Source organism: Chiloscyllium punctatum, chromosome 37 (assembly GCF_047496795.1).
Source record: "Chiloscyllium punctatum isolate Juve2018m chromosome 37, sChiPun1.3, whole genome shotgun sequence".
NCBI classification, from domain to species: Eukaryota; Metazoa; Chordata; class Chondrichthyes; order Orectolobiformes; family Hemiscylliidae; genus Chiloscyllium; species Chiloscyllium punctatum.
This window is the reverse complement of record NC_092775.1, coordinates 7,273,536-7,286,223: the sequence shown is the minus strand read 5'-3', so window position 1 is coordinate 7,286,223 and position 12,688 is coordinate 7,273,536. Positions and strand designations below refer to the sequence as shown.

Genomic DNA, 12,688 nt, shown 5'->3' with positions numbered 1-12,688 from the left:
GAAACCACCCTCTGTGTGAACAATTTACCCTTCAAGTTCCTTTTAAACCTTGAAAATATGCACGTCCAGTTTTTAAATCCGTTACTCTAGCAAATAGTCCTTGGCCATTCACTTTATGCATTCCCCTCAGGATTTTATAAGCCTCTATAAGGTCAGCCCTAAGTGTCCGATGCTCCATGGAAGAAAAGCCCCAGTCTACGTAGGCTCTTTCCTATGACTCAAACATTTCAATACTAGTGACATCCTTATAAATCTTTTTTGCACTCTTTCAAGTTTAACAACATCGGTAGTGGGATAGTCAACACAGTTTTATGAAGAGTAGGTTGTGTCTCACAAACCCTATTGAGTTCTTTGAGAAGGTGATCAAACAGGTGGATGAGGTTAAAGCAGTTGATATGGTGTATATGGATTTCAGTAAGGTGTTTGATAAGGTTCCCCATGGTAGGCTATTGCACAAAATACAGAGGCATAGGATTAAGGGTGATTTAGCAGTTTGGATCAGAAATTGGCTAGCTGTATAAAGATAGAGGGTGGTGGTTGATGGGAAATGTTCATCCTGGAGCTCAGCCAGTAGTGGTGTACTGCAAGGATCTATTTTGGGCCCACTGCTGTTTGTCATTTTTATAAATGACCTAGATGAGGGAGTAGAAGGATGGGTTAGTAAAGTTACGGATGACACTAAGGTCGGTGGAGTTTTGGATAGTACTGAAAGATGTTGCAAGTTACACAGAGACATAGATAAGCTGCAGAGCTGGGCTGAGAGGTGGCAAATGGAGTTTAATGCAGAAAAGTGTGAGTTGATTCACTTTGGAAGGAGCAACAGGAATAAAAGGGACTGGGCTAATGTTAAGATTCTTGGTGGTGTAGATGAGCAGAGAGATCTCAGTGACCATATACATAGATCCCTGAAAGTTGCCACCCAGGTTAAAAATCACACAACACCAGGTTATAGTCCAACAGGTTTAATTGGAAGCACTAGCATTTGGAGCGCTGCTCCTTTATCAGGTGCCACTTGATGAAGGAGCAGTGCTCAGAAAGTTAGTGCTTCCAATTAAACCTGTTGGACTATAATCTGATGTTGTGTGATTTTTTTTTAACTTTGTATACCCCAGTCCAACACCGGCATCTCCAAATCATGGCTACCCAGGTTATAGAGTCATAGAGATGTACAGCATTGAAACAGACCCTTCAGTCCAACCCGTCCATGTTGACCAGATATCCCAACCCCATCTAGTCCCACCTACCAGCACCCAGCCCATATCCCTCCAAACCTTTCCTATTCATATACCCATCCAAATGCCTCTTAAACGTTGCAGTTGTACCAGCCTCCACCACTTCCTCTGGCAGCTCATTCCATACACAAGCCACCCTCTCTGTGAAAAATTGATAGAGTTGTTAAGAAAGTATATGGTGTGTTAGCTTTTATTGATGTAGGGATTGAGTTTCGGAGCCATGAGGTCATGCAGCAATTCTACAAAACTCTGGCGTGGCTGCATTTGAAGCATTGCATACAGTTCTGGTCACTGCATTATAGGAAGGAAGTGGAAGCTTTGGAAAGGATTTAGAGGAGATCTACTAGGATGTTGCCTGGTATGGAGGAAAGGTCTAATGAGGAAAGGCTGAGGGACTTGAGGCTGTTTTTGATAGAGAGAAGAAGGGTGAGAGATGACCTAATTGAGACATACAAGATAATCAGAGGAATAGGGAGGGTGCATAGTGAGAGCCTTTTTCCTAGGATGGTGATGGCTAGCATGAGGGGACATAGTTTTAAACTGAGGGGTGTTAGACATAGAATAGATATCCAAGGTAGTTTCTTTACTTAGAGAGTAGTAGGGGTGTGTGGAATGCCCTGCCTGCAACAGTTGTAGACTCGCCAACTTTAAGGGCATTTAAATGGTCATTGGATAGACATATGGATGAAAATGGAATACTATAGAATAGATAGGCTTAAGATTGGTTCCACAGGTTGGTGCAACATCGAGGGCCGAATGGCCTGTACTGTGCTGTTATGTTCTATGTACTGTAAGTATTTCAACGCCGCCTTTATATGACTATTAATTGATTTTTTTTTCCCTATTCTGTAAATAAATCCATGTTAGTTTTTGAAGGATTATGTTTCCTTTCCCAAGGCCTTTCCAGAGAACAATCACCATGCATAAAGACAGCACTGGACACGTTGGATTCATCTACAAACGTGGAAAAATCACCTCCATCGTGAAAGATAGCTCTGCAGCCAGAAACGGATTATTAACTGACCACTATGTCTGTGAGATCAATGGCCAGAACGTCATTGGACTGAAGGTAAGAGGCAATCCGCAAAACCTGAATAGTTTCACTAATCAGTAAGTTTACTCACAACCTGCAATAACCTCAATAGTCACAGTTCACCAATAAGCTACAATAGTTTACCAATAGTCTGTAGTGATTACAAGAATTGTAATACTTCCAGAATCTTTAAGAATTTTAACAACAGCCTGAATCAGGAATAATTCCAATAATACAATATTTGATGAGCCAATCACCCACAAGTTTGCTGATGAGAACTCTAATCCAGATGTTGTGTTCTGGTGAAGTGGGATTGAAGGACAGGGAATCATTTGAACAGATATAACAGAGTCTCTATTTTAAAGTCAGGCCTGTGAAGCAGGATAAATCACGGAAGTATTTGTCGATTTATGTTTCTAGACTCCTCTGTTTCTAAAATTCATTCAAATTTTTATCATTTATTTCATAATGCTTCTCCTCTTTCTCCTAGACTATTCATCACTTTAGAGAAAGTGAGGACTGCAGATGCTGGAGATCAGAGCTGAAAAATGTGTTGTTGGAAAAGCGCAGCAGGTCAGGCAGCATCCAAGGAGCAGGAGAATCGACGTTTCGGGCAGAAGCCCTTCTTCAGGAATCTTGCGCTTTTCCAGCAACACATTTTTCATCTTCATCACTTTGGTCTTATATTTGACCCTGTGATAAATTTCCAATCAGCTTCCCATGCCATCATTAAGGTGACCTACTTTCAGTTCCATACCATTGTCTCATTCAGTCCCTGCCTCAGCTCATCTGCTGCTGAGAACTTCATCCAAGCCAGGCTAGTATCACCTCACCTCTCCTGATCTCTGTAACTCCTCCATCTGCACAACATATGAAATAAAATTCTGAAAATGTTTGGCATCTCCAGAAGCCGTAGAGTTCTTTTTTTCCATCTTCCTGATAAGCAATGTAGATTATTTCAATGTTTCTCAATGCAAACAAGCCCGAGTTTTCAATCCTCATTGCTAATTGGCCTGATTTATTTTATACTCAGTTCATATGTCAACCTGAATTTTTCTATGATGTGGAGGTGCCAGTGTTGGACTGGGTTGGGCAAGGTCAAAAATCGCATGACACTACGTTATCGTCCAATAGGTTTATTTGAAAATAATAGCTTTCAGAGTGCTGCCCCTTCATGAAGTGCTAGTGAGAAAGGAAGACCTTAGACACAGAATTTATAAAGAAAAGATCAAAGAGTCATACAATATCATGTGAATAAATTGAACACACCTAAGATGGCTCTTCAGTCTTTGATCAGTTAGAATGGAGGTGCAGTTTTGATTGATTTAATATGCAAATCCCAGAATTTCTTTCAAGTCACTGCCCCGAGACTTGAAAGAAATTCTGGGATTTACTGTACATACTAAATCAATATATAAATTGATTTAAAACTGCACCTCCATACTAACTGAACAAAGATTGAAGAGTTATCTTGGGTGCGTTCAATTCATTCACATGATGTTGTATGACACTTTGATCTTTTCCTGTGTCTAAGGTGGTCTTCTTCTCTCACTAGCACCAAGGGGCAACGCTCCGAAAGATAGCAAATTCAAATAAATCTGGTGGACTATAACCTGGTGTCATGTGATTTTTTTACCTTGCGTTTTTCTAAGCTTCTAAATTCAGCTTAGATGCCTACATCAACAATTATAATATTAAGCACAGTGTCCAAATTCTGTAGTAATTACGGATTAAATAAAATTTGACAAATGACAGCATGTCACAAACAAACAGAATTATGATATTAAACATTTGGTTGTGTAACTTGCTGCCTGTTAATTTGCTAACTTACAATGACTGCAAGTTCTGTTGATTGCTGCAGTAACCTTATCTTTAAGTTCAGATTTCCAGTAGCTTCAGTATTATGATTTTGTTTCTGTAATCTTCTGTAATTTTCCTTGGCTAAACCATTGTCTCCAGCAACAGAAACAGGAAACTTGTATCACCAGTTGTGACACACTGATTTATTGACTCTACCCTTGGATTCCAGTGACTGTGGTTGCTGTTTTACTTGTATTTTCTGCTTCTTTCACCAGGTGGTGCTATGATACAGCAACATAACTGCTGTTTCCTCTTTGACTCTCTACTCCATCATGAAGCCTGACTGGATCTTTCAGGCAACAGATGCCAATGACTCATATATCTTATTTTGTCACTGAATAACATTTCCTATGTTACTGGAAGGACTGCTGAGCCATATTCTGAGAGATTTCTAAAACTGTTAGTGCAGGTCTAAATAGAAAAGGGCTGATCACGTAGAATGCAGGAATTGTGACATCTAGTGGTCTGTGTTTGAATATCTTAATCAAAGAATTGAATAGCGTCCCTTTTCAAATCCTGGGAGTCATAGAGATGTACAGCATGGAAACAGACCCCCTTCAGTCCAACTCATCCACGCTGACCAGATATTCCAATCTAATCTAGTCCCATTTGCCAGCATCCGGCCCATATCCCTCTAAAGCCTCCCTATTGTTATACCCATCCAGAAGCCTTTTAAATGTTGTAATTGTACCAGCCTCCATCACCCCTCCTCTGACAGCTCATTCAATACACACACCACCCTCTGTGTGAAAAAAGATGCCCCTTAGGTCCTTTCTAAATCTTTCCCCTCTCATCCTAAACCTATACTCTCTAGTTTCAGACTCCCCCACCCCTGGGAAAAGACTTTGTCAATTCACCCTATCTATGTCCCTCATGATTTTATAAACCTCTGAGGTCATCCCGCAACCGCTGATGCTGTAGGGAAAACAGCCAAAGCCTATTCAGCCTCTCCCTATAGCTCAAACCCTCTAACCCTGGCACCTCCTTGTAAATCTTTTCTGAACCATTTCAAGTTTCACAACATCCTTCCGCAGTATTCCAACAGTGGCCTAACCAATGACCTGTACAGCTGCAACATGACCTCCCAACTCCTGTACTCAATACTCTGACCAATAAAAGTAAGTGTACAAAATGCCTTCTTCACTATCCTATCTACCTGTGGTTCCACTTTCAAGGAACTATGAACCTGCTCACTCCAAGGTCTCTTTGTTCAGATCTTTATTCACTCCCCAGGGCTTTACTATTAAGTATATAAGTCCTGCCCTGATTTGCCTTTCCAAAATGCAGCATATCACATTAATGTAAAGTAAACTCCATAGAAAGGATAGATTAATAACTACTTGATAGTGGTAATCTGAACTTGGGTAATGATCTGTAGCATTTAACATGTAAAAGGTGAACAAATCTTTGGTAGTGACTGTGTGTCAAAAACGTTGAGTGGATGGTAAGCTTGGTCTAAGGAGGGAGTCCCAGGATTTTAGCTGAATGACACTGAATAAACAGTAACATATTTTCACCCCTACATTGTGAGTGGCTTACAAAGGAACTTGCAGGGAGTGGTATTCCCATGTATCTGCTGTCCCTGTCCTTCTAAATGGAAGTGGTTGGGGTTTGGAAGATGCTGTTTGGGGATCTTTGGTGAATTTCTGCAGTGCATCTTGTAGAAAGTGCATACTGCTGCTACTGAGTGTCAGTGACGGAGGGAGTGGATGCTTGTGGATATGGTGCCAGAGCTTTGTCATGGATGGTGTCAACCTCCTTGAGTATTGTTGGAGCTGCAAACATCTAGGCAAGTGGGGGGTATTCCATCACACTCTTTGGGACAGTCTTTGGGGAATCAGGAGGTGAGTTACTCACCACAGTATTCATAGCCTCTGACTTGTTCATGTAGCCACCCTACTTATACGATCCATTCAGTTCAGTTTCTGGTCATTGCTAACCCCCAGAATATTGATGGTGGAGGATTCAGTGATGGTAACATCATTTAATGGCAAGGGACGATGACTAGATTCTTTTTTGTTGGAGGTGGCCATTGCGTAACATTTGTGTGATATGAACGTTACTTGGCATTTTTCAGCCCAAACTCTGAAAAGATTGACCGCTTTCTCACTGATGTACTGTTTCCAAAAGCTTAGTTTTGAATTTATTCTGTTCAGATATATGTTGTGTTTGCACCAGGTCTGATGGTTTATCAGTAATTATGCAATAATCCTATCAACTTCCACCTTCTCTTCTATGTTCATTTAATTATTTGTCATAATCCCTCCATCCCCACAACCGTCCTGATTTCTGTAACCGGTATCCTATCAGTAACTGTGATTTACAAAGTGAAGAGGTACCTTGAATATTTCTTACACTTGAGCCTTTATGTTCATAGTTATTCATCCTTCTACAGGACTCGCAGGTCAGTGATATCTTAGCTGCTGCTGGGACTGCAGTCACCATTACTGTCATGCCGAGTGTCATCTATGAGCACATGGTGAAGAGGTTAGTAAACAAAAAAGGTGCATCTGGTGCAAACTTGTGGTTGGTGGTTGCCGTCAAACAGTTCTGTGGATAGTATGATGGAGATCACCAATAATCACAAATGCTAATTGACCTATCCTGATCGTCAATCTGTTAGATGGGAAGATGGTGGAGTGGTAATCTTACTGGGCTGGTAAATCAGAACCCCAGGCTAATGTGCTGGAGACATGGGTTCAAGTCCCACCACGGCAGATGATGACATTTAAATTCAATAGAAACTTGGCATGAAAAGAAGCTAAAATCATACAGCATGGAAACTGACCCTTTGATCCAACTCACGCCAACCAAACATCCCAATCTGGCCTAGTCCCATTTGCCATATCCTCTAAACCTTTCCTTTTCATGTACTCATCGAGATGCCTTTTAAATGTTGTAATTATACCAGCCTCCACCACTTCCTCTCGTAACTCATTTCATCTCTGACCTTAACCATTTGGTCGCTCTCCCAAAATTCTCTCCTTTCTTGCTTCTAAAGATCTTTATTTTAGATCTTTTTTTAAAGTTCCAAAAGCAACGTGAAAACTGTAATTATTGCCCCAAGGAAGTGAGTGAATGCAGCTGAACACTAACAAACCTCAAAACCAGGAGCAACTCTCACTGCCACAATCTTCTCCATCCAACATTTTTTTCTGTAGCTGCCCTGATTAATGACAATCACAACTATGGTAAAAACCCATTTGGTTTACTGATGTTCTTGAGAAAGGAAATCTCCCACCCTTACCTGGTCTGTCCAGCATATGACTTCATACTCTCAGCAGTGTCCTTAACTATCCTCTGGGCAATTAGGAATCAGCAATAAATGCTGGTCACATGACCACATCCCATTAACAAATAAATAAGAAATCCACCCGGTCCTCAAAAGTAAAATTCCTGTCCTGCTCTCAAGTACCTCCATGACTAGAGTCATAAAGCTGAACGCCATGGAAACAGACCTATTGGTCCAACTCACCCATGCCAACTGGATATCCTAAATTAATCTAATCCATTTGCCAGCATTTGGCCCATTTCCCTCTAAACCCTTCCTATTCATGTACCCATCCAGATGCCTTTTAAATGTTGTAATTGTACCAGCCTTCACCACTTCCTCTGGCAGCTTGTTCCATACACGCGCCACTCACTGCATTGAAAAGGTTGCACCTCAGGACCCCTTTTAAATCTTGCTCCTTTCACCTTAAGCCTATGTCATCTACTTTTGGATTCCCCCACCTCCGGGAAAAGACTTTGCCTATTTATCCTGTCCATGGCCCTCATGATTTTACAAACCTCCTATAAGGTCACCCCTCAGCCTCCAATGCTCCAAGGAAAACAGTCCCAGCCTATTCAGCATCTCCCTATAGCTCAAATCCTCCAACCCTGGCAATATCATTGTGAACCCTTTCAAGTTTAACAACATCCTTCCTATAGCAGGGAGACCAGAATTGAACACAGTATTCCAAAAGTGTCCTAACCAATGTCCTGTACAGCCACAACATGACCTCCTAACTCCTATATTCCAGTAAAGGCAAGTGTTCCAAATGCTGCTTTCACTATCCTATCTCTTGTGACTCCACTTTCAAGGAGCTATGAACCTGCACTCCAAAGTTTCTCTGTTCAGCAACACTCTCCAGGACCTTATCATTCAGTGTATAAGTCCTGCCCTTGCCAAAATGTAGTACCTCCCATTTATGTAAATTAAACTCCATGACCTCTCCTGATGGGTTCCTCCATTTCTGGCCTTTTGTCTATCCTCACTTACTGTGCGCTGGGATTGCACTGTGCTGCCTTCTGCCTGGACCCTAAGCTTTGGAAGTCCTGACTCAAACTCGCTCACTCCTCTCTCCCACTCTGGTAAAACCGACTTTGTTGTTTGGTCACTGGTCTTAATCTTTCTTCTTGTGGCATGTTGTCAGTTTTTATCTGATTTCCACTCCTGTGAAATACCTCAAAGCATTTTACTACTTTTTCACAGCGCTGAAAAATGTGAAATAAATGTAAATTATTGTAATGTTGTTCTGATCTGATCCCACATTTGTTCTTCCTGCAGGATGTCTTCGGGCCTTGTGTCCCGGATGGATCACTCCACCCCGGAAGTGTAAGAAGATATCCATTAAATAATTTAGGATATTGATCCAACTCTTCAGACTGGGATTTTGCCTCAGTTAAGCAGATGGGTTCCAGCTCTACTTTCATCTTGTGTATGTTTTGCTGATTTGGCAATTCCCTCTGGGGTTTGCATTGTTCCACATTTGCTCTTTGTTTGTTTATTATTGTCAGCCCCTATCAGTAAGCTCACGCGTGCCCTCTCCATGTTTAAATATTCTTGAGTTCAACTCTAAATGACTATGCTATAGGTTGGTGTAACTGTAAATTGTAAATCCTTCAAGCTTCTATGTAGTTTCATTGCTGTGGGCACTGGTTAGTGAATAAAGTCATGGATTGAGAGCCATTAAAGATTCTAAATAAGTTTGGGAACTCTATGTAACAAAATGGAATGTAGCATATTGTGAAACAGCGCAGACAAATTGGATTCCAGTCAATGTTGTGCTCGCTACAATGTTGTGCTCGCTAATGTCACTGGGCTAGTAATCAAGAAGCTGATGTTAATCCTCCAGGGACATGGGTTCAAATACCACCTTGGCAGTTGGTGGAATGTGAATTCCATGAATAACTGGAATTGAAAGCTAGTCTCAGTAATTGTGACTAGTAGACTAATACCAATTGTGGTTAAAACCCATTGGGTTCACCAATGTCCTTTAGGAAAAGCAATTTATTGTCCTTACCCAGTCTGGCTTACATGTGACTCCAGACCCACAGTAGTGACCTAGCATGCTATTCAGTTTAAAGGAAATTAGGGTTGGTTGGGCAGCAAATGCCAGTCTTGTCCACAGCCCAAGTCAGGTCACACCAGCTGGAGCCCAGCTATTGGCCAAGCTCTTTGGTTGGAGCCCAGCAATTGGTCAAGTTTGTTGGCTGGAACACAGCTATAGGTTAGGGTCAAATGGGCTGAAGCCCATCTATTGGCCAATGGGGGAGGGGATGAGAATGGAATTGTAGTCATACAGGTCCACATTAAGCACTCTCAGTTCCTGAAAAATAGGCTTCCTTTGTGAGAATGAACAGGGAAAAAAAAAAATTAAAAGCAATCACACCAAAGCTAGAGAATCCAGGATAAAATTACCACCCCCCCAAACCCAGTGTGAGCATCAGGCAGATGATCATGGGTTAAACGTGAAACTCCATTGTTGTTGTTAATTCAGACAGATGTAAACATAAGTGGATGTGACCTCCTGTGATATCCTCCGCTGGAATTAGCTCATGGGAGAATCGTTTGTGACTGTGAAGGAGTTCAATTTCCCCTGATGGAATCCTTCTGGCAAGTTTAAAATGCCTTTTGAAGCTTGTGGTTTGTAAAATCCCACCTCCCCTCCAAAGAGCACCTAGATTTTACACTGTTCTCAATCCTGCAGCTATAGGGAATAACTTGCAACTCATGTAACACAAGACAGCTTGACCAATATTATGTGCTTTTATTCTATGCCTTCAGGCAACTGCTATCTGTGAGGTTAAATCAGGATGTGGGGATGTGATGAGTCCAGAATGAGTGAATTGAGGCCAATGTTTCATCATATCTAATGTTTGGTTCATTAACATTCCATTGTAAATTCATCTTTTCTACAGACTCAACTGGGGGTTGAATTAACAAAAATAAAGTATTGATGCTGCAGATCTAAAACAGAAACAGAAAGTGGAGAAACTCAGCAGGCCTGGCTGTGGAGAGAAAAACAGAATTGATCTTTTGAGTCCAGTATGACTGTATTCTTTGGAACTAAAGAGATAGTGAGCTTTATACTGTTGGAGGAATGGGCTGGAATTCAGTTAGAACAAAAGTTCACTGATGCACTTTAGGGAAGGAAATCTGCCACCCTTACCTGGTCTGACCTACACCTGACTCCAGACTCTCAGCAATGTGGTTGACTGACCTATGGGCAAGTTGGCCTCGACAATAAGTGCTAGCCTAGCCAGTGAAGCCCTTATCCTGCGAATGAATAAATTAAAAAAAATCTTTTTAGAGTCCAAGCAGGGGAGGGGATGGGAAGATTTGTTTAGTGGTGCCATCCTGCTGGAGGTGGCAGAAATGGTGGATAATGATTGACTGAAAATAGAGGCTATTGCCGTGGAAAGTGAAGACAAGGAGAATTCTATCATCTTCCTGGAGGGAGGGCACAGGGTGAGGGCAAAAGTGTGGAAAATGGTTCAGATGTGGGTGAGGATCTGTCAATCATAGAGAAGTCAAGGGTTTTGGGCGGGGGGGATGTGGAAGGAAATCTCTGAAAGAGAACACTCAGAAATGCCATAATCAAAACAGAGATGATGGCAAGTGTAGGTGAGGAAGCTGTGGGGTTAAATTAAACCTGGAAAGAGATTCAGCAATAGCAAGCCAGCAGCCCATTTACACTCTCTGACTTTGTTTACTGTTGGTAGTGACTCTCTTGAGCACTAAACCAATTTTATCCCAAAGTTCTCAGTCCTGAATTTGTGACACTGCCACTCTTTGTGATTAACTTAATCTTTAAGCTTTATTTCCTGGTGATTACTTTCATTAAAATCACTTCACGCTGCACAAACCCCAGGAGAGTTTTTCTTTTGACTGTGGCTGTGGTCAACTGAAGTCAACAACAACCAGCATTTATAAAGCACTTTAAATGTAAAACATCCCATAATGACTCCACAGGAATGTTCACAAACAACATTCGATAGAGAGCCACACAAGGAGATAACAGGGATCTGATCCAATGTTTCATTTAAAAAGGGGGGGGGGGGGTTGAAGGTGAAGGAGGAGGGTTATGGGGTGGGCATTTCTGAGTTTGGGGTCTAGGTGGCTGAAACCATGGCCATCATGGGGGATGAAAGGTAGTAGAGAGATGAATGAGGCAAGGCCCAATTCATACCAAGGCCCAAGCACACAGCCGTGGAGGGAAGAAAATGTGTCTCCCATTCTATCCCATGCTCCTACCTGGACCAAAATGTGAATCTTGGGGAGTGAAGACCTTATCTTGGAAGCAAGGTCTCTGAAGTTCCACAGATTGTGAATGTGATGTTGGGACATTTTTATTTCAGTGCTCTCCTCGGTCTATATAGGCTGAGGGGGTCATCAGCAATTTAAGTGCCTGCAATATCCTGGGGAATCTGAATTGCTTGGTGCAATTTCCCATATTTGGATGAAGGATTCACAGCTGAGGACCACAGCACCCCTCCCATCACAGTCATTGGGGGGGTTGGGGAGGGGAGGGGAGTAATGCCATTAATCAGTCCAAATGGCCTGTGTGCCATCCAGTTCTTGCTGCTCTACACTCTCAATGTGGTTGCCTCCAAGGTTACTCTGAGCCCTTGAGGACGAGAGTTGGGAGTTCAATGGTCTTGTTTGGCTCAATCACAACCCATGAATCCTGGGAGTAGAGCCCAGAACTTAGCTCAATTATCAGCATTGTTACTGTTGCTGTGAGAATTGAGATAGGAACTAGAGCCATTGGTCAGCTGAAAGACACGTTTTGCAATGCTAGTAATTTTCAATCAGTATTTTGAGTTCCCTGCTGATCTTTGCAGAGATTACACAATCTGCCCAGAGTTTAAATGTTTTATTTCAAGTATAGTTCAGTCTGATGGCTACAGCAACAGTGGTACAAGGAATTAACAGAACACAGAACAAAGTGCCTTAATTATCTGCTAGACATGAACGGGTTCATTTTCAGTTTGGGTGTCAGGATCGACACCTGTTGGAATCATCCAATCAGTCAGTGTCTCTCCCACACACACACACAACAGTTTGAACATTGTGTCACAAAGACATAATCACACTTATAGGTTTCTGAGCTCCAATGCATGATCCCTGCCTGGATTTAACACCCTCCCCAAGGGGGGGCCCAAAAAGAGACCTGGTGTATGCAAAAATAGAACAATGAAACCATCCCAAGTCTACAACACCATCAGCCACAGCCTGTGCCAGACTCTGACGTGTACTGCTATTCCTTCATGATGAATGGATTCAATATGCCATTCA

General features: G+C 42.0%; 1 protein-coding gene across 1 annotated transcript in view; it reads left to right on the top strand.

Annotated features, from left to right (window-relative positions):
- Positions 1-11,255, top strand: part of LOC140462833 (syntenin-1-like) — a 42,398-nt gene extending 31,143 nt beyond the window's left edge. Inside the window, exons 7-9 of the mRNA XM_072556181.1 lie at positions 2,130-2,301; positions 6,521-6,612; positions 8,675-11,255. Of these exons, the coding sequence (XP_072412282.1) occupies positions 2,130-2,301; positions 6,521-6,612; positions 8,675-8,726 (316 nt within the window). The 3' untranslated portion in view covers positions 8,727-11,255. The remainder of the gene's footprint in view (positions 1-2,129; positions 2,302-6,520; positions 6,613-8,674) is intronic.
- The last annotated feature ends 1,433 nt before the right edge of the window (positions 11,256-12,688 follow it).